The 19,927-nt window shown below is 49.7% G+C and overlaps 1 protein-coding gene and 1 long non-coding RNA gene across 3 annotated transcripts in view; one reads left to right on the top strand and one right to left on the bottom strand.

Moving 5' to 3' along the window:
* Positions 1–19,927, bottom strand: part of LOC309330184 — a 182,011-nt gene that overhangs the window by 47,235 nt on the left and 114,849 nt on the right. The window lies entirely within an intron of this gene.
* Positions 1–19,927, top strand: part of INTS3 (integrator complex subunit 3) — a 93,105-nt gene that overhangs the window by 38,899 nt on the left and 34,279 nt on the right. Inside the window, exons 10-16 of one of the 2 annotated variants that reach the window (XM_081840893.1) lie at positions 1,317–1,508; positions 7,235–7,322; positions 8,403–8,482; positions 10,280–10,371; positions 13,997–14,103; positions 15,814–15,933; positions 16,902–17,031. In XM_081840893.1, coding sequence (XP_081697019.1) covers positions 1,317–1,508; positions 7,235–7,322; positions 8,403–8,482; positions 10,280–10,371; positions 13,997–14,103; positions 15,814–15,933; positions 16,902–17,031 — 809 coding nt within the window. Of the gene's footprint in view, positions 1–1,316; positions 1,509–7,234; positions 7,323–8,402; positions 8,483–10,279; positions 10,372–13,996; positions 14,104–15,810; positions 15,934–16,901; positions 17,032–19,927 lie in introns of both variants that reach the window. The other variant, XM_081840892.1, reaches the window with a different exon arrangement.

The following is a 19,927-nucleotide window of genomic DNA, read 5'->3' as shown; positions in this document are numbered from 1 at the left end:
ACCCCTGGCCTTATGTGGTTACCACGAATTCCGTCCCCTCTTATTTCCCTTCCCATCTTCACCCCAACTGAGTTCATGCAGCTTGATGCTTATAGGACAGCTGCTACAGAGGAGTATAGCTCAGTTCTGGAGCACCTCTTTTGCAAACAGAGAGTCTCAGATTCAAATCCCTGGCATCTGTGGTTAAAAGGGGCTTAGGCAGCAGGCGAGGTGGAAGCCAGTTAGAGTAGATAAATAGTAGGCTAAATGGACTAATGGTCTGAGTCAGTATATGGCAGCTTCCTAAAGGCTGCTTCCCCATCTACAGTGTGATAGGAATTTTATGGTCTTAGATATATGGTAATGTTCATAAGTGTACCAACCAAGGACATACATAGATCAGCACAGGAAGGCCAACCTGGAACCATTTTGATTCCTAAACTGACCAAATCTTTTCTCTGCAAGGTCAAAATGGAAAAGCCTCCCCATTGTCTTTTCCTTCACAAATCCTGTTTTAAGGGTATGTCTGTGTTTGAATAGGGTGTGAGCCTGTGACCTGGTCCAGGAACTAAGTATTTATCATTACAAAAGACTGACCAGGCTCCCCAGGCAATCCAATTAAGTAACCTGCCAGACAGGAGATAAACAAGGACAGGAGAAAAACAATATTAAAATTTCTGTTTTAGACCACCTTTTCTGTGATGTAGGTGTGATGTATCTGAGGGGTGGTCTTAGGTTACACCCCTTCTGTGATGTATGTATGGTGTTTCTGGGGGTGGTCTTGATCTACAGGGTGGCAATTTCAAAAGTCTTTATAAGGCCTTGCACACCATTTTTCTGGGTCCCTCCTCTCTCCTGCAAGTGAGGGGAGCACCCTGTTGCAACAGTTCAATAAAGGCCAAGCCTACAGGCTGCTATTTTGCTCCAAGTAATCCTGGTTGGTGTCTTTGTTTTTGTCCAAGGGAGCCCTCAGATTTTTCCATTAACAACAGACACCAAAGGCAGTTCTGCTGTCGCGTTCACACCGACCAACCAAAAACGGTTGTTTCCAAGCACTGCAGAGAATAAAACAGTGCCGGACATACACTGTTTTTCCAGGGAATAGCTGCAAAATTCCATTTTCCAATAGGCTGTGTGGTTTTTTTAAAAAAATATCAAATTCAAACTTTGTGCAAGTTTCTAGCCCTCATGGCTGGGAACTATTCATGGAATCATGTGGATTATGCCTGGTGAAAAACCAGGAAACGTAGAAGGATGCCTGAATTAAGAGTTCAGGCGTTGATGGGCCCAATGGCATGGCACCTTCCGACCTCCCTCTCTCCCTCTCCTCCCTCCAGGTGCGCTTTGGCCAGCAGAAACGCTACCAAGACTGGTTCCAGCGGCAGTACCTCTCCACCCCGGACAGCCAGTCCCTGCGCTGTGACCTCATCCGCTACATCTGCGGGGTGGTCCACCCATCCAACGAGGTGCTGAGCTCCGACATCCTCCCTCGCTGGGCCATCATTGGCTGGCTGCTCACAACCTGCACGGTAAGGAGGCTCACTGGGAATGAGAGCGCAGGCAACACCGAAGGGTTTCCGCCCAGGTTTTTCAAGCAGAGCTCCGTCGAACCGGAAGAGCTGCATGTGGGTGCTTGTGAACATTCTGCATCGCCCAGACAGCACCTGTTGGCTGCCTTGCTTTCCCCTGTATCCTGTTCCCACAGTGGCCACCCAGGTAGCCCCAGGGGGAAACCCTCAAGCCACCAACCCAGACGTCTCCGAAAGACGATTAGACAGATTCGTGGATGGAAGGGCTCTTGATGACTATGGACTATGCTCTGCCCTCCACAGTTAGAGACAACAGCACTTCTGAATATCAGTAGCTAGAAACCACAGGTGGAAAGAGCTGCTCTTAAGCTTGAATCTTGCTTGCATGTTTCCTATCGCACCATCCGCTTGGCCACTGTGAGAACAGGATGCTGGACTAGATGGGCCCTTTTGGGCCTGATCCTGCAAGGCTGGGTTGCCCCAGCCACTCTGGGAGACTTCCAACACATATAAAAAACAGAATAAAACCCCAGACATTAAAAACTTCCCGATACAGAGCTGCCTTCAGATGTCTTCTCAAAGTTGTATAGGTGTTTATTTCCTGGGCATCTGATGGGAGGGCATTCCAAAGGGAGGGTGCCACTACCAAGAAGGCCCTCTGCCTGGTTCCCTGTAACCTCACTGCTTGCAGCGAGGGAACTGGCAGAAGGCCCTCGGAGCTGGACCTCAGTGTCTGGACTGAACGATGAGGGTGGAGATGCTCCTTCAGGTACACAGCTCCGAGGCCATTGATAGCCTTAACAATGGCAAGAATAGACCTAGTGCTACTTAGAGTAGACCCATTGAAATTAATGGACCTGCTAAGCTTAGGCCCATTGAATTTAATGGATCTACTCTGATTAAAATGTGATTAGCTACAATCCAACACCGCTATTTTTCTAAAACAACATACATTATTCGGACACCAACCCCTCCTAGCTTTTCTTCAGAATCTCATTCCTCAAGGTGCTCTGGCCGTGATGCCCCAGGAATCGTTTCTGGATCCTACTGCTAGGTTCTATAATCTCCCTGTTCTTTTAAAATGAGGTTTGTGTCTGGGAAGCCAAGAACAACACCGTCGAGACCAGCTGCTGCAAAAAAATATATGTGGTGATAATAATCGCAGCAATAATAGATTTCCAAGAAATTCAAGAGTGGGTATTTTTAGCTCTCCAAATCCAACCTGTGTTATTTATTTCCTTTAACGCAGCAGAGATGTCTAACCTGGGCCTAACACCTTACAAGGGCTGCATTAATACCTGCAATGGCCATCCAGCTGCAAATGCATCTCTGCCCTCACCTGAATGAGCCAGTTACAGATAGGTAGCCGTGTTGGTCTGCCATGGTCAAAACAAAATAAAAAAATTCCTTCCAGTAGCACCTTAAAGACCAACTGAGTTAGTTCTAGGTATGAGCTTTCGTGTGCATGCACACTTCTTCAGATACACATGAGATACAGATACTGAATGAGCCAGTTTCCATTCAGGGTACAACAGGAAAGCCCTTCTGGGTCAGACCAGAGGCCCACCTAGTCCAGCGTCCTGCTCTCACCGCAGCAAGCCAAGTGCCCAAATGCAATATTTTCCAGTTAACTAGGTGCTGTGGAAGGGACGCGGGTGGCGCTGTAGGTTAAACCACAGAGCCTAGGACTTGCCGATCAGAAGGTCGGCGGTTTGAATCCCCGCGACGGAGTGAGCTCCCGTTGCTTGGTCCCAGCTCCTGCTAACCTAGCAATTCGAAAGCACGTCAAAGTGCAAGTAGATAAATAGGTACCGCTCCGGCGGGAAGGTAAACGGCGTTTCCATGTCCTGCTCTGGTTCGCCAGAAGCGGCTTAGTCATGCTGGCCACATGACCTGGAAGCTGTACGCCGGCTCCCTCAGCCAATAAAGCGAGATGAGCGCCGCAACCCCAGAGTCGGTCACGACTGGACCTAATGATCAGGGGTCCCTTTACCTTTACCTAAGTGCTGTGGACCCCCCTACTTTTGAAAACGTTGATATCTCTGCGGTAGTTTTCGTTACGTCGACGGTGCCGCCATACCCTTCAACATTTCCCAGAGCAAAACCGGGACATGCGTCTTCCTGGCCTCGCTCCCGCACAAATCACATGACCCGCACGAGAGCACAGTGCATTTGGGGGCGCCACGATCTCATTTTTTGGGGAGCCCCCCCAAAACAGGATGTCCCAGACAGTTGATGGGTGTGTGTTGCCCCTGTGGTCTGTGGACCACCAGTTCGAAAGCACTGCCCCAATGTGAAGCTCAGCGGCGGAATCGACCGCAAGGATGCCTTTCCTTTCGGTGGTTTCCCGCAACCGGCATTCATGGCCACAACACCGCCTCTGGCAGTGGAGGTAGAAGATAGCCATCGGGGCCTGTAGCCCTTGGCAGTGTTGCCCTCTATGAAGCCGTCCAAGTTGGTAGCCATTGGCGCCTCCTGCGGGCGAGGGGGGCGGGGAGAGACGTGGCCATCACCTGGCTCTGCCGGTGGCAGATCTGCTGTCTTGTCCCCTCTTGTTCGCTCACTCTCACACACGCACACATTAACATTCCCAGCCCCTCTGACTCTGCCGCTTAATTGCCACTGGCTTCCCAGCTAATTAAGGTCTGCAGCCTGGCTTGACTCGCCGACAACGCAGACCACATTTCATTTGCCTGATGGTTATTGGAAGGGACGGAGGCGAGGCAGCTAATGAACAAAGGGAATTAAAAGCTGGGGCTTTGGAACGGCCTCTCTAAACAAGTTTGGCAGGGCGCTGCTTCTAGGGGAGAGGCGAAGACCGCCCAGAGTGGCATGGCGCAACCCAGTCAGATGGGCGGGGTACAAATAATAAAATTATTATTATTATTATTAAGGGTTTTTTTCTGGAACCCCCCTTGCAAACCTGTAGAGCTGCGGGGGTTCGTAGAAGGAAGGGAAGGGTCTTGTTTTCCCTGCATAAGGCATTTCCTCGTTTCCTTAACGGGAGGCTAGATATCCCTAATAAACTGCCTCTCTCCCAGGGAAATTAGCAGGTGGGTTTCCTGCTATGTTTATGAGCAGGTTGCCGTTACTGAGGCTTTGAAATAAGGTTCCCCTCTTCCAAATCAAATCAAATTGGCTGCCGACTTTGGCTGTAGCCTCTTGACCTCGGCCACTCGCTCGAGTCACTTGATGACAATTTAGCCGCAGAAACCTCATGCTCTCCGCTGTTGCAGTTGTCCTGTTCGAGGACACCTGGCACACTGCCCCTCTGCTCTGGATTGCCATCGCAGACTGTTTGAGCAGAGTGCACTTTTGGCAGCCCCGCTACAGGAGAGCTTGCCGATTTTCCATTTCGCAGATCTGGAACCTGAAGCCGAGAAGTCGCAGGCGCTAGTTTACAGCTGCCCAGCGTGCCTGGAGCCCAGCAAGGATTTAATTGCTAGCCCCATGTTCCCTCGGAAGTCCAGTGGTCAAGCCACTGAGCTGCCTGGAAGGGGCTCCATGGCTCCATCTGTGGGGCGTTGCATGACCTTAGAAGGCTCTTAACGATTGGGGACCAGAAAGCCACAAGGGTCGGCTAACCCCTCATGTCCCCAGCCGATCTCTGAGGTCGGGTCGTCGTTATTGGCCCCGTACACGGCTCTGATTTGCTGTGTGCTTAGTATTGTGGTCCCACTTTGATGAAACTCCCTTCTAGCTTAGGTCAGGCTCCTAGGTCCCCTCTCTCTGTTGAACTTCTGATGCCTACTAAACACTTTAAAATTCTTGGTACAGTGGTACATCAGGTTAAGTACTTAATTCGTTCCGGAGGTCCGTTCTTAACCTGAAACTGTTCTTAACCTGAAGCACCACTTTAGCTAATGGGGCCTCCTGCTGCCGCCGCGCCGCCGGAGCATAATTTCTGTTCTCATCCTGAAGCAAAGTTCTTAACCTGAAGCGCTATTTCTGGGTGAGCGGATTCTGTAACTTGAAGCGTTTGTAAGCTGAAGCGTATGTAACCTGAGGTACCACTGTACTTTGGTAAACCACTTGGAAACCATTGTGGTTAAGTGGTATATCAGTTGTTTAAATAAAAATAAATAGATTTAGTCACCAGGCAGAGATGTTCTGTGTGATAGTTTTGAATCTTTCCAGCCCTTACAGGCCTCACTCCTGTCCAGTTTTTGGGGATGAGGCTGCCCTTGATTCCTGCCAACTCTGGTTTTTCTGTGGAAAGCAGCCCAGTTTGCTCAAGAGTAGATTTTTTCCCCCTTGGAAACAAAAGACTCACTTATATGTGAATAGCCACTTTTCACAGTGCCGTTCGGAGGTGTGTGTCTCCCCTCCTCCAACTCTTATTCCTTCCTGCACTGTTTATTTTACTTCTTCTATTCGGTCGCTTCCCCCCATCCATTGATCCTCTGAGCGGCTTAACAAAACTTCAATAAAACGTATGAGAAATAAATAAATTAGAACAAGACCATCTGTAGAAATAACCACATTAAAAAAAAGTATGAAAAATCGACAGCACAAGCAATGCAGGATCCAGGATCTGTCTGAGATCATGTGTGTGTGTGATGTCATGATGCCACCGTGCCTGACGCGATGACATCATCAGACATCGCCTGATGCATTCCTTGAGCGTTGAGTCAGACTCGGCGACACAGTGTCCTCGCCGAGGGCATTTTAAATAAGTAAACCTCTTTCCCAACATTGCCGGAAAGGAGAGGGGCTTGTTTTGGCACCACTCATGAAAACTATTAAACCCTTTGAGCATTTTTCACTTTCACAAACTCTGAAGGTAACTCCGGTGTGGTTTCCCGAGGCCCAGGCTCTGTCGTCTTGGTGGCTGCCCTCAAGGCAACTGGGGCGTAGCTCAGCTGGCAATTGGAGAAGGGTGAATAAGCGGCTCCACATCCTTGTTCCACAGCAGCATCGCTTATCCTGAAACAGAAACAAGCCCTGTGGGATGTGTGCAAGTGTTGTCCCTGCATCTCCAATAACTAACCGTAAAGTTGGCAAAAATGTACAAAAATCCATCTAAGTTATGCTGGAAATGTAAGGATAGCAAAACAACAACAAACCTATGGTTACGTGAAACATACTCAATAAACACACAAGACGTCAGCGGCTGTACTTCCGTTGAGATCTACAACTGATACAATGAACAGTATACCATATTTATTCAAAAGTATAGCCGGTTATGTCTTGTGTGTTTATTGGAAATGTAAGGATATGTGGTGGTCATGTAAAGGGCTTCTGGGAAATGATATATAATGAATTGAAAAAAGATAACGATTACTAAAAAAACCAGAAGCCTTTTTACTAGGCTTAACAGGAGAAGAAATCCCAAGAGACCGAAACACTGTTCTTAATCCAAGTTGTTCATAAACTAAGCTATTCTTAAACTAAGGTACCACTGTATATGCAAGAAAAGAGGGTAAAATATGGAAACCAGCGGGGGGTGGGGGGAAGTGTGAGGGGTTTGTATAATCCCAGTCCTGTATACATGAAAAATGTTTGGAGTGTATGGAAATAATGTGAATATAAAAAATTGAAAGGGGGAACAAAAGAACTAACCGTCTAGCTCTGCAGCCTCTAGCGCTGGCCATAGAGGGGGAATTTAATTTCTGGGACCCAGGATTGCTCCCTCAGGCCCTCCACACTGTGCAGCTGATCTGGCAGGCTCAGACGAAACAGGTGTTGCAGTTGTCTTCATAGTCTCTCTTTTCCACCCCTTCCAGTCCAACGTAGCTGCCTCCAACGCCAAGCTGGCCTTGTTCTACGACTGGCTATTCTTCAACCCCGAGAAGGACAGCATCATGAACATCGGTACAGAGAAGTCCCTTCCTTTCTCTCTTCCTTGCGGCTGCTTGTGTCCCTTCTCTCTCACACAACTAGGTTCCTGCCTCTTTCCAGCCCAATCTAGAACGGGAAGGTTGTTGCAAGTGGCTTCCAAGGGATGTGTAGCAAATGTTGTCACCTTCTCTAAATTATCATTATCAACATCATCCTGAAAAACAGCTATTATTATTATTATTATTATTATTATTATTATTATTATTTATTATTATTATTATTATTATTATTAGGTATTTGTCTCTTTTTCCATAGGAAGCCACCCAAAACAACTTAAAAAGCCAAACATGACCCCCATCCCATCTGTGCTGTACATTTGAAGTGCTATGGTACCATGTTAACAACCATGACTCCCTCCCCCTGCAAAGAATCCTGGGAATTGTAGTTTAAGGGTGCTGAGTATTGGTAGCAGACATGCACCCCGTTCCCCTACGGTTCCCAGAGGTGCCTGGGAAGAGGGTTTGATTGTTAATCCGCTCTGGGAATTGTAGCTCCGGGAAGGGCATATACCATACTTTTCTGTCTATAAGACGAGGTTTCCCCCCCATTAAAATAATGTTCAAAAATTGAGGTCGTCTTATACATAGGTAGTTCAGAGTGGGGACGGGTGATTGTCAGTGGTGGTCTTTTTGGTGATTGGCGGCTGCGATTGGCTGTTGCGGCAATTGGGCAGGTGATTGGCGGCAGACAATTTTTGGCTTTTGCTACATGTGCTAGTGGCAGCATTGGCCAGCCGGGTGAGCGATCTCCCCTGCCCCTCCAAAAAGCTCAATCTCCCCACATTTTCTTAATTTTGAGGTCCCCCCTCCAAAATAGGGGGCATCTTATACATGGGGGCGTCTTATACACAGAAAAGTACGGTACTTTCTTATCTAGTTCACTATTTTCATTCCATGTTGAAACTGATTATGTTTACCCTGTGCCCCTAAATATTGGCGTGAGCAAAACCGCCGGCCCTTTGTGCTTCTAATACAGGCAGCGGTGTTCAGAAAAGAATTAAGCCTTTATATTTGACTCCTCAAATGTAACGCCGGCTGTTCTTTTCCTTTGCAGAACCAGCCATCCTAGTCATGCACCATTCCATGAAACCTCACCCGGCCATCACCGCCACTCTGCTGGACTTCATGTGTCGGGTAAGCCTTCACCCACCCCAGGACCTCTGACGGTAGTCAAGGTGATGTGTGGTCCACCCTTGGCCCCATTTCAAAGTCAGATCCCTAGTAGAGTAAAGCAGTGACCTCCCGATTGGACTACATTTCCCATCAGCCCCAGCCAGCATGGCGAATGGTCAGGGGTGATGGGAGTTGTAGTCCAGCAACACCTGGCGGGCTACAGGTCCCCCATTAAAGCACTCACAGAGGCATCCAATGTGTCTCCATTATATATTTTATATTTTATATATTTTATATATTTTATATTTTATATATTTCCTCTTTTGCTGATGATACTTCTCTTTTATCCTATCCTAATATTTGTTCATCCCGGAGAACAGGGAACCAGGCAGAGGGCCTTCTCGGTAGTGGCACCCCTCGCTACGGAACGCCCTCCCTTCAGATGTCAAGGAGATAAACAACTATACGACTTTGAGAAGACATCTGAAGGCAGCCAGATGGATGGCATATAAATTTATTGTTGTTGTTGCTATTCTGTCCATCTGACTGGGTTGCTCCAGCCACTCCGGGCAGCTTCCAGCAGAATATAAAAAGCACAGCAAAACATCAGACGTTAAAAGCTTCCTGATACAGGGCTGCCTTCAGATGTCTTCTAAAAGTCAGATAGTTGTTTATTTCCTTTACATCTGATGGGAGGCCGTTCCACAGGACGGGCGCTACTACTACCTACTGCCTGGTTGCCTGTACCTTCGCTTCTCTCAGGCAGGGAACCACCAGAAGTCCCTCAGAGCTGGACCTCAGTGTGCAGGCTGAACAATGGGTGAGGAGACTCCCCTTCAGGTATACACGGCCGTTGAGGACTTTAAATGCCAGCACCAACACTCTGAATTGCACTCAGAAATGTACTGGGAGCCAATGTACGCCTTTCAGGACCCGTGTTACATGGTCCCAGCGGCCGCTCCCAGCCACCAGTCTTTGGCCTTTGAGATTTGTGTTGCCTTTGTGACACCACAAAGCAATCTTTGCTTTGCTTAATTGTTTTAATCAATGGCTGCTAGCCGTGATAGCTGTGCTCTGCCTCCACGGTCAGAGGGAGCGATGCTTTTGAAATAGCAGCAACTGGAAATCCAAGGAGGGGAGAGTTGTTCTTGTGCTCAGGTTCCTGCGTGACGGTTTCTCATCTGGTTGGCCATCGTGAGAACAGGGTGCTGGACTAGTTGGGCCCCTGGTCTGGGTTCTTCATACGTTCTTTACTGGGGAGGTTGTAAAAAATCTCGTATATAGGAAATGACTGGCAGAATCCGAGACCTGGGAGAAGAGTTGGTGGAAGAAGATTGGAAGAAATTTAAAGACTACCTGCAGAAACACTGTAAAATTAATGAATGTTAAAATGATGTTGGATTGAAAATAAGTGGCATTAGCAACAAAGTTAAAAAGAGTATGTAAAAATGAATTGATAATGGGTGAAAATACAGAGTTACAGTATGTTAAGTTATAGAGTTAAGATAAATGAAAGAGGCTAAGGATTTGCTGATTTGATTATATTAATGGGAATACAAAAAGGGGAGGTGTGAAGAAGTCAAAGAAACAAGCTAATGAGTTTAAAGTTATAAAAAACGGATTTGTTTTAACTTTCTTTTTTCTATTTTTCTATTTTACTTGTTTTTTGGATTTTGTATTTTTGTTTGAGAGTTTTTTCCTTTTTTGTTTTTTATGTATTTTTGTATTTATGATTTTGTAAAACTTTAATAAATATTCTTTAAAAAATAAAAAATAAAAAATCTCGTAAATAAAATGAATTTTCTCTCTCCTTTTCAGATCATTCCTAATTTTTACCCCGCGTTGGAGGCCCACGTGCGGCAAGGAGTCTTCAACTCCCTCACCCACATCGTGGAGAAGCGAGTCCTGGCGTAAGGAGCTATTGGCACAGACATGAGACCCCAACCTCCCCGCCAGTCCTCAAGCCGCCAGTTCCCTCCAGAGGCAGACTGCCTCTGTCAGCAAGGAACCTTAGGTTTCCAATGGGCCAGGGTTCCAACTGCTCCTTGCCTAACTTAATTAGCCCCTGTGGATAGCTCAGTCGGTAGAGCATGAGATTCCTGATCTTGGGGGCCGTGGGTTCAAGCCCCACGTTGGGCAAAATATTCCTGAGTCATAGCGGGCTGGACTTGATGACCCCTGTGGTCCCTTTTGGTTCCATGATTCTAATGTTTTGCTGCGTTTATTTCTGGCAGGTGGATTTGATTTAAATCAAATCGATTTAAATCACTAGTCAGTAAGACTTCATTTAAATCTTCTTTTTTACCGAAAGACATACCTGCTGGTATAATCTTAATATTTACAACCAGATGAAGGTTTCCTTTTTCCAGAGTAGTTTTTACAGTTATATCAGAAATTACTGATTTGCTTATACCATTAGAAATACATAGACAGATAATTATGAAATTATTGTGGGGTTTAATAAGTTAACTGTTTATATTTGGACAGCTTTTCTGCTGTACTTCATTGGAAGGAGAAAAACAATCATTTCCTTAATAACAATTTAAAAAATTTATTGAACTAAAACAGTAACATTATAGCATATGTATCCATGTTTGTTAACTCAGTGTTTCTCAACCGGTGTTCCGCGGCACACTAGTGTGCCGCGAGACGTTGCCGGGTGTGCCGTGGGTGGGAGGCGGGCGAGTCGGGCTGCTTTAGCCCCGTGCGTGCTCTCTAAAGCAGCCCCCCGCGACCCTCTCCCGGCTGGAGAGGTGACGCGCGCCTATGGCAGGAGCCTCCATAGGCGCGCGTCACCTCTCCAGCCGGGAGAGCACGCACGGGGCTAAAGCAGCCCCCCACGACCCTCTCCCCGCTGGAGAGGTGACGCGCGCCTATGGCAGGAGCCTCCATAGGCGCGCGTCACCTCTCCAGCCGGGAGAGCACGCACGGGGCTAAAGCAGCCCCCCGCGACCCTCTCCCCGCTGGAGAGGTGACGCGCGCCTATGGCAGGAGCCTCCATAGGCGCGCGTCACCTCTCCAGCCGGGAGAGCACGCACGGGGCTAAAGCAGCCCCCCGCGACCCTCTCCCCGCTGGAGAGGTGACGCGCGCCTATGGCAGGAGCCTCCATAGGCGCGCGTCACCTCTCCAGCCGGGAGAGCACGCACGGGGCTAAAGCAGCCCCCCGCGACCCTCTCCCCGCTGGAGAGGTGACGCGCGCCTATGGCAGGAGCCTCCATAGGCGGGCGTCACCTCTCCAGCCGGGAGAGCACGCACGGGGCTAAAGCAGCCCCCCGCGACCCTCTCCCCCCTGGAGAGGTGACGCGCGCCTATGGCAGGAGCCTCCATAGGCGCGCGTCACCTCTCCAGCCGGGAGAGCACGCACGGGGCTAAAGCAGCCCCCCGCGACCCTCTCCCCCCTGGAGAGGTGACGCGCGCCTATGGCAGGAGCCTCCATAGGCGCGCGTCACCTCTCCAGCCGGGAGAGCACGCATGGGGCTAAAGCAGCCCCCCGCGACCCTCTCCCCGCTGGAGAGGTGACGCGCGCCTATGGCAGGAGCCTCCATAGGCGCGCGTCACCTCTCCAGCCGGGAGAGCACGCACGGGGCTAAAGCAGCCCCCCGCGACCCTCTCCCCGCTGGAGAGGTGACGCGCGCCTATGGCAGGAGCCTCCATAGGCGCGCGTCACCTCTCCAGCCGGGAGAGCACGCACGGGGCTAAAGCAGCCCCCCGCGACCCTCTCCCCGCTGGAGAGGTGACGCGCGCCTATGGCAGGAGCCTCCATAGGCGGGCGTCACCTCTCCAGCCGGGAGAGCACGCACGGGGCTAAAGCAGCCCCCCGCGACCCTCTCCCCCCTGGAGAGGTGACGCGCGCCTATGGCAGGAGCCTCCATAGGCGCGCGTCACCTCTCCAGCCGGGAGAGCACGCACGGGGCTAAAGCAGCCCCCCGCGACCCTCTCCCCCCTGGAGAGGTGACGCGCGCCTATGGCAGGAGCCTCCATAGGCGCGCGTCACCTCTCCAGCCGGGAGAGCACGCACGGGGCTAAAGCAGCCCCCCGCGACCCTCTCCCCGCTGGAGAGGTGACGCGCGCCTATGGCAGGAGCCTCCATAGGCGCGCGTCACCTCTCCAGCCGGGAGAGCACGCACGGGGCTAAAGCAGCCCCCCGCGACCCTCTCCCCGCTGGAGAGGTGACGCGCGCCTATGGCAGGAGCCTCCATAGGCGCGCGTCACCTCTCCAGCTGGGAGAGCACGCACGGGGCTAAAGCGCGACCGTCTCCCGGCTGGAGACGCGGGGCTGGGGCGGGGGAAGCCCGAGCTTCCCCCTCCCCCAGAACGGGACCCAGAGCTCTGGGAGCTTGCGGGGCTGGGGGAGGAGGAAGCCCTCCGCCAGCCTCCAAACCATGTCGGGAGACAGCGGGTGGGCGCGCTACGCCTCTCCCGCTGTCTCCCGAGTTTGCGGGGCTGGCGACGGGGAGGAGCAGGCTTCTCCCCCCCCCCCCGCCAGCCTTCTAACCAAGTCGGGGGACAGCGGGATGGCGGCGTTCCTTCGGAGGACGCCCGTGCTCCGCGCTGGTGTTGGCCAGCCTTGCGCACCCGGGGATCTCCCCCCAGGAGCGCAAGGCTTGCGGGCGGCGCAGAGCACGGGGCGCCCTTCAGAGGACGCCCTGTGCTCCGCGCTGTGTTGGCAAGCCTTGCGCACCGGGGGGGCGCGTGGGGCGCCCTGAAACAGAGGGTTCCCCATGCTGCGGACTGTAGCCTGCCGCCGGACGCGCGGGGCGCCCTGAAGCAGAGCGCCCCTCGCGCCAGGCAGACATGGGCCAGCCCCACAAGCTCGGGGGACAGTGGGGAGGCGCAGCACCGCCATCCCACTGTTCCCCGACCTGGTTTTGGGGGGGGGGGAAATAAAGGAAAAAAAATTTTCCTTTATTCCCCCCCCCCCCAAAAAACGTAGGTGCGTCCTATGGGACGGAGCGTCCTAAAAATACGGTACTTACTATTTCATAATAAAGTAATTATAAAATACCGGTACTTTCTTTGTGTTTATTTGATGCCTATTAAAGAGAGTTACTTTATATATAGTCAATATAGGCACAGAGTTAATTTTTTAAACATTTTCTAATGGTGGTGTGCCTCGAGATTTTTTTCATGAAACAAGTGTGCCTTTGCCCAAAAAAGGTTGGGAAACACTGTGTTAACTGATGTGGTTAAACTTTTTTTTTAAAAAAAACCCAACTTAGATGGAGTTGCAGCACACATGAAAAACAAATCCTTATTTCCTGATGAATAGCCTTTGGACTATAACTTAAATAGAAAACCGTCTTTAGAAAGATTTTTTCCTCCAAAAGCATTTTATTTTAAATATCCAATTTAAATAAAAAAAAATTATTTTAAATTTAAAAAATTGGGTTTTTTGGGGGTTGTTTTTTTTAAAAAAATCATTGATTTTTATTCACCCTGATTCCTGGGCTCCTTTGGGTGGAAAGGTGGGATATGAATGTAATAAATAAAGCATTGCATATTTCTTCACCACTATCACCCTCCGTTTTTTGCAGGCACCTGGCTCCTCTTTTTGACAACCCAAAGCTGGATAAAGAGCTCCGGGCCATGCTGAGAGAGAAATTTCCAGAATTCTGCAGTTCCCCTTCGCCTCCCGTCGAAGGTAGAATTGAGGCAGATGGGTGGAGGGGGTTGGATTATACGACACCTTCAGGGCTGCCTCAGCATAGCCTATCAGCATCCTAAGAAAGGCAGTCCATCAGGGATGCAGAGCCCGACTGCCAACAGCCGGCATGCCCAGTGTCTGGGGGATGATGGGAGTTGTAGTCCAGTAACATCCGGTAGGCGTTGAGTTCCCCAGCCAATCAGGGATCACGTATTAGATGTTGTGGCTGAAAGTTCCGGGCAGGAGCTATGCAGCTCTGTTGAAGCAAAAGCATGTTGCACTAACCCAGGGGTCAGCGAACTTTTTCAGCAGGGGGCCGATCCACCGTCCCTCAGAGCATGTGGTGGGCAGGACTATATTTTGAAAATAGTGAACGAATTCCTATGCCCCACAAATAATCCAGAGATGCATTTTAAATAAAAGGACACATTCTACTCATGTAAAAATATGCTGATTCCCAGACTGTCCGCTGGCCAAATTTAGAAGGTGATTGGGCCGGGACTTTCGTTTGCCTACCCATTCACTATTCCATAGTTTGTTTTAAAACTGTAGCTTAACTATCAACATCTCTCCCACCTCACTTGTGGTCTTGTGGTGAGCCCAGAGCAGTAGCCCAGGAATAGGCCAAGAACAAACCTCAGTTTATTTCTGGCTTACAACTTCCTTATTTGGCCAACGCAAATCAACCACCTTCCGGATTCACACGCCAATACGAGCCATTTAATGCCGGGTCATGCTGCTTACAACACCCATGGGTGCGAAGGAAAGCCGTCCAGGGGTGGCCCATTCCTGATGAAGGGTAAAACCACCTGCCAAACAGCTGAGAGTTGGGGGGGCAGCTTAAGGACAGAACAAATAGATTCATGGCACCTGTTCTTTGTGGTCTAGGGTCCCTGTTTCATTGTGCTGACCTTTAAAGCCCTAAACGGCCTCAGTCCAGTATACCTGAAGGAGCGTCTTCATCCACCCCCATCATTCTGCCCAGACACTGAGGTCCGGCGCTGAGGGCCTTCTGGCGGTTCCCTTGCTGTGAGAAGCCAAGTTCCAGGGAACCAGGCAAAGGGCCTTTTCGGTAGTGGTGCCCACCCTGTGGAACGCCCTCCCACCAGATGTCAAAGAGAAAAATAACTACCAAACTTTTTAGAAGACATCTGAAGGCAGCAGTGTTTAGGGAAGCTTTTAATGTTTAATAGGTTATTGTATTTTAGTGTTTGTTGGAAGCCGCCCAGATTGGCTGGGGAAACCCAGCCAGATGGGCGGGGTATAAATTATTATTATTATTATTATTATTATTATTATTATTATTATTATTATATGCACAATCTTGGAGGGCTGCTGCCAGCCTGAGTAGACAGCACTGGACTAGGTGGAGCAGTGGTGTGGCTCAGAATTGGGCAAGTGCCTCTGAAAATTACATTGAAGTCGGGGCTGGGGGGAGGGCAGCTTTCCATAGGAGAAGCTGACTTATACTAGGTCTGGCCTTTGGTCCATTCTAGCTCATACTGTCTACACCGACCGGCAGCAGCTCTCCGGGAATTTGGGCGGGATAATTCCTAGTCCTTCCTGGAGATGCCGGGTATTGAACCGGGGACCTTCTGTGTGCAAAGCAGACACTGTACCACTAAACGAAAGCCTTGCAGCGTGGAACAGGACAGGACAACAGCTTCTGGGAAGCTCAGCCACTTCTCTTTCTGTTCCTCCTAGCAGTGAAAATTGAGGAGCCGGTTTCCATGGAGATGGACAATCACATGTCCGACAAAGATGACAGTTGCTACGACAACGCAGAGGCCGCCTTCAGCGACGACGAAGAGGACTTGAACAGCAAAGGTGAGGAAGTCTTTAGCAAAAGTTGCCCTGCGTCCGCACAACTTTCTTGCTCCCCGGGACACAGTTGTGTGGTCCATGTGGAAAGGTTCTTGCAGATGCAACAGAGGAGGAGCCGCCACGCTCACACACATCTTGTTTTTCAAGGAGTCTGTTTCCAGCCAACTGTGGCCCTGGGCAAACACAAGAACAACCGCAACAATGGTTTCTGCAAACTATAGTTTGGGTCTTATCCTAAATGTTAAATGAATCCCTGGTTTATGATTCCAAACCACAGCTGTTCCCCAGCGGGCATGTTTAGGGCAGAGAGAGAGAGGAAAAGAAGCCTTATCTAAACCATTGTTTGCTCTGCGCAACACTCAACCATGGTTAACACAAACCAGGGCGTAGGCCAAAGCCATTTGAGAGCATGGCTTTCCTCCACTCCTTAACCATGGTTTAGGTGTTCAGAAAGAAATGCATAACCATGGCTAAAGAGGACAAACCTTGTTGAGCGGTTTGCTCTCTCTCACATTTTGTGCTGGCTTGCTTGGTGACTCTTGTCTGCAGTTTCTGAGAGGTCTTTCGTGCCTCTCAAGTCCGGCCCCACATATGTGGGGAGGGGTTGTTGTACCAGCAAGAACTGAAGTCTAAGATCTAAGCCCAAAACATTGAGAATGTCTGGCTTCCTTTTGAATGTGTTCTCCCGCTATCCCTCTGACAGAATGAGGGCATTCCTTGTTTGGGGTTCGACTCCTTGAATATGCAGGGAGGCAGGATAAGTGCATCAGAAAAGTCTGGCTGTGGGATCAGACCAAACACTTACCTGGTCCAGCATCCTATTGTCACAGGGGCCAACCTCTGGGAATCCCGCAAGCAAATCTCCCTGCGGAATCCGCCTTTCTGGTTAAGCGAGGCTTAATGTTTCTCGTGTGTATTTCTGTGGCCTCGTTGTCTCTGAACCCGGCTTGGCGTTCCTCCCTCCCTCGCAGGGAAAAAGCGGGAGTTCCGGTTCCACCCGATCAAAGAGGCCGTCATAGAAGAGCCGGTGGACATCACGCCTTTCCTGGACCAGTTGGACGAGACCCTCAAGGACAAAGTCCTCATGCTGCAGAAGGGGAGGTCAGTACAGAGGCTGTGGGTCTGAGGAGCATGTGGTTACGTAGGGCAGAGTTGTGGGCAGACACCCAAAAACAGAAGACGAGTCTGCTGGATCCGGCCAGCAGCCCAGCAGCTGAGATTCCTGCACTGTCACGGACCAGATCTCTCAATGGGAAGCCCACCTGTGTTTCCCAGAGACTGGTATCTGTTGGCCCCTCCTGATGCAGCTGGACTTCAACTCTCAGCAGCCAGCAGAGGCTGCGGTCAGAGGTGATGATGGATGTTGAGGTTCCCTTTCCCAGGTCTAGGGCTTTTTCTCTTAACTCACTAATCAGCTTACTGTATTTTTCGCTCTATAAGACGCACCCGAACATAAGACACACCTAGTTTTAGAGGAGGAGAACAAGAAAAAAAATATTCTCTCCCTTTCTGCACAGTGCCTCCCCAGTAAAGCGGGAGGAGAAATGGAAGTGGCTCCGTTTCTCCTGCCGCTTTGCTGAAGGGGCGCTGCGCAGCTTTCCCTCTCTGGGCAGCGCCTCTTCAGCAAAGCTTCAGCAAAAGCAACACAAAGCCTCCTGAGCGCGGTGGGAGGAGCGCTCCCACTGTGCTCAGGAGGCTTTGCGTGGCTGTCGCTGAAGCCAGGAGAGCGAGAGGGATCGGAACACACTGATTCCTCTCACTCTCCTGGCTTCAGCGATAGCTGCGCAGCCTGAATTCGCCCCATAAGATGCACACACATTTTATAGAGCGAAAAATACGGTATATTGAGAGCGTGTGACTTGCCCGAGCGAACGTTTGGTGACAAAACATGAATTTTTGAACCCTAAACTGCAGTGCCTCTCTGTCCCTCCCTGTTCCTTTTAAAGCTTATCGCCCTCCCTACATAGGAAGACCACTGAACAGTCCCGCCCCCAAACTTCATTCCTTCCTGCCCTCTCCATCATTTTGTGCGGGAACAAGCCTTCTCCAGCCAGGCCTCTTGGGTGCCATTTCTAGCCTTGATGTGACTTCCCAGTCACTAGTGATGGAATCACATAATTATAGAGTTGGAAGAGACCCCGGGTCATCTAGTCCAGTGTTTCCCAACCTTGGGTCTCCAGCTGTTTTTGCACTACAACTCCCATCATCCCTAGCTAGCAAGACCAGTGGTCAGGAATGATGGGAACTGTAGTCCAAAAGCAGCTGGAGACCCAGGGTTGGGAAAAACTGATTTCTAGTCCAACCTCCCTGCAGTGCAGGAATCTCAGCTAAAGCATCCATGACAGATGGCCACCCAACCTCTGCTTATAAAAACCCCCCAAGGAAGGAGAGTCCACAATCTCCCGAGGGAGACCATTCCACTGTCAAACAGCTTATTGTCAGTCCTGGGCGTGTATTACTGCTGTTTGTTACTAGGACTCCCATAGCATTAGTCAGCGTTAAAGGCAGGCTCTCTGTGTCAACCCTTTTTTTATATATAAATAATATTTATTCAACTTTTAAAGATTACAAAGAGAAAAAGTAAAAAACAAAAGAAGAAAAACAGAAAAAAGACAGAAAAAAAATACAAACAATTAAAAAAAAGAACAGATTAAACCTTTACATAACTTTCTTTCCTTTGCTTATTTCCTTGACTTCCTCACACCTCCCTTTTTTGTATTCTGGTTCAATTAGATGTTTCAGCAAATCCTTTCCAGCTTTGTTTTTATCCTAATAATTTATCTTAATATACTGTAGTTCTCATCTTTCACCAATTAAACAGTCAATTTTAACCTAATCCTTTATGTCATTTCGCTCTCTGTGTCAACCCTTTCCTCCCCTGCCCTCGCGACAACCCTGCAGAGTTGGCTGCTCGGGGAAGCAGCTTTCCTAAGACCACCAAGGCAGGCTGTGTGTGTGTGTGTGTGTGTGTGTGTGTGTGTGTGTGTGTGTAATTGTCTCAGCCATGTTTCCCTTCCCTCTCCCCACAAGACCTGGGACCTCCCAGTTTTCTCCTTCCCAGAGTGCCATTCGTAGCTATTGCTCAAGAAGGATGAGTGCAGAATCAGTCCGCCCTCTCCTTGGAATCGGGCGGCACACAGCTGGGATTTTGGAGCAGGAGGCTTTTGGCCCTGCACTTCCCATTAATTTTGCATGTCATGACTAAGTGCATTTAATAGGTTTGTTTTCCGCAGAGTCTGCAGGATGCATATTTGTGTTTTTTGGGGATTTTTTTCTCCTTTCTTTATGGCTGGGTGGGAGGAGGGAGACCCGTGGCAAAGGGGCGGGGCGCGGGAGCGGGGAGAGACTTGGCTGCTTGCAGGGAGACGTTGGGCCAGATCCCTGCCATTTGCCAATCTCTCCATGCTGCTATGTGCTTCCCGTAGAGATAATTTCACTCCTCAGAATTTTTGGGATAGCAAAACTCCCCCATCCCTCTGGGATCTCTGGTTCGAGAGACCCGTTGCTTGACTGCTGGTCTTGATTAGCGTCGGACCCATTGCAAATGACGAGGCTTCAAGTGAAGACAGAGAGGTCCCATGGATTCCAGTGTGTCTGCTTTTAATCCTGGCTCCCACCAGTTGCATTTACGCCCTTGCTCTTTAGCCCAAACGGATTGCAATTAAAATCCACATTAAGGTACAATATAATTAGTCGTCTGTTCGTCTCTGTGTGGCAGGTGGGACAGTTTCTATTGGCCCCTGGCCCTGCTGGTGATGCAGTCTATCTTTGAGGCTTTCGGCTTTCGTATTAAAAAATAAATTATAAGTGTTGCCTCCTTTATGGGTTCACAGAGGAGCTTTTAAAGTGTGTGGGCAACTTCCTGCAAAGAGATCACCTTGCTCATGTGCTCTCAAGGCTACCCTCACAGGCGCAATTGCTGGAAACTTTACTGTTTAATGCTCCCTCCAAGGAAATATGCCTGGCAGCATCATTACAGGGCTTTGGGTGCCTGGCT

The sequence above is a fragment of the Podarcis erhardii genome (assembly GCF_964252035.2).
Source record: "Podarcis erhardii genome assembly, chromosome: 15".
Classification (NCBI taxonomy): domain Eukaryota; kingdom Metazoa; phylum Chordata; class Lepidosauria; order Squamata; family Lacertidae; genus Podarcis; species Podarcis erhardii.
Note: the sequence above shows the minus strand (reverse complement) of the source record. Positions and strands in the feature narration are given on the sequence as shown.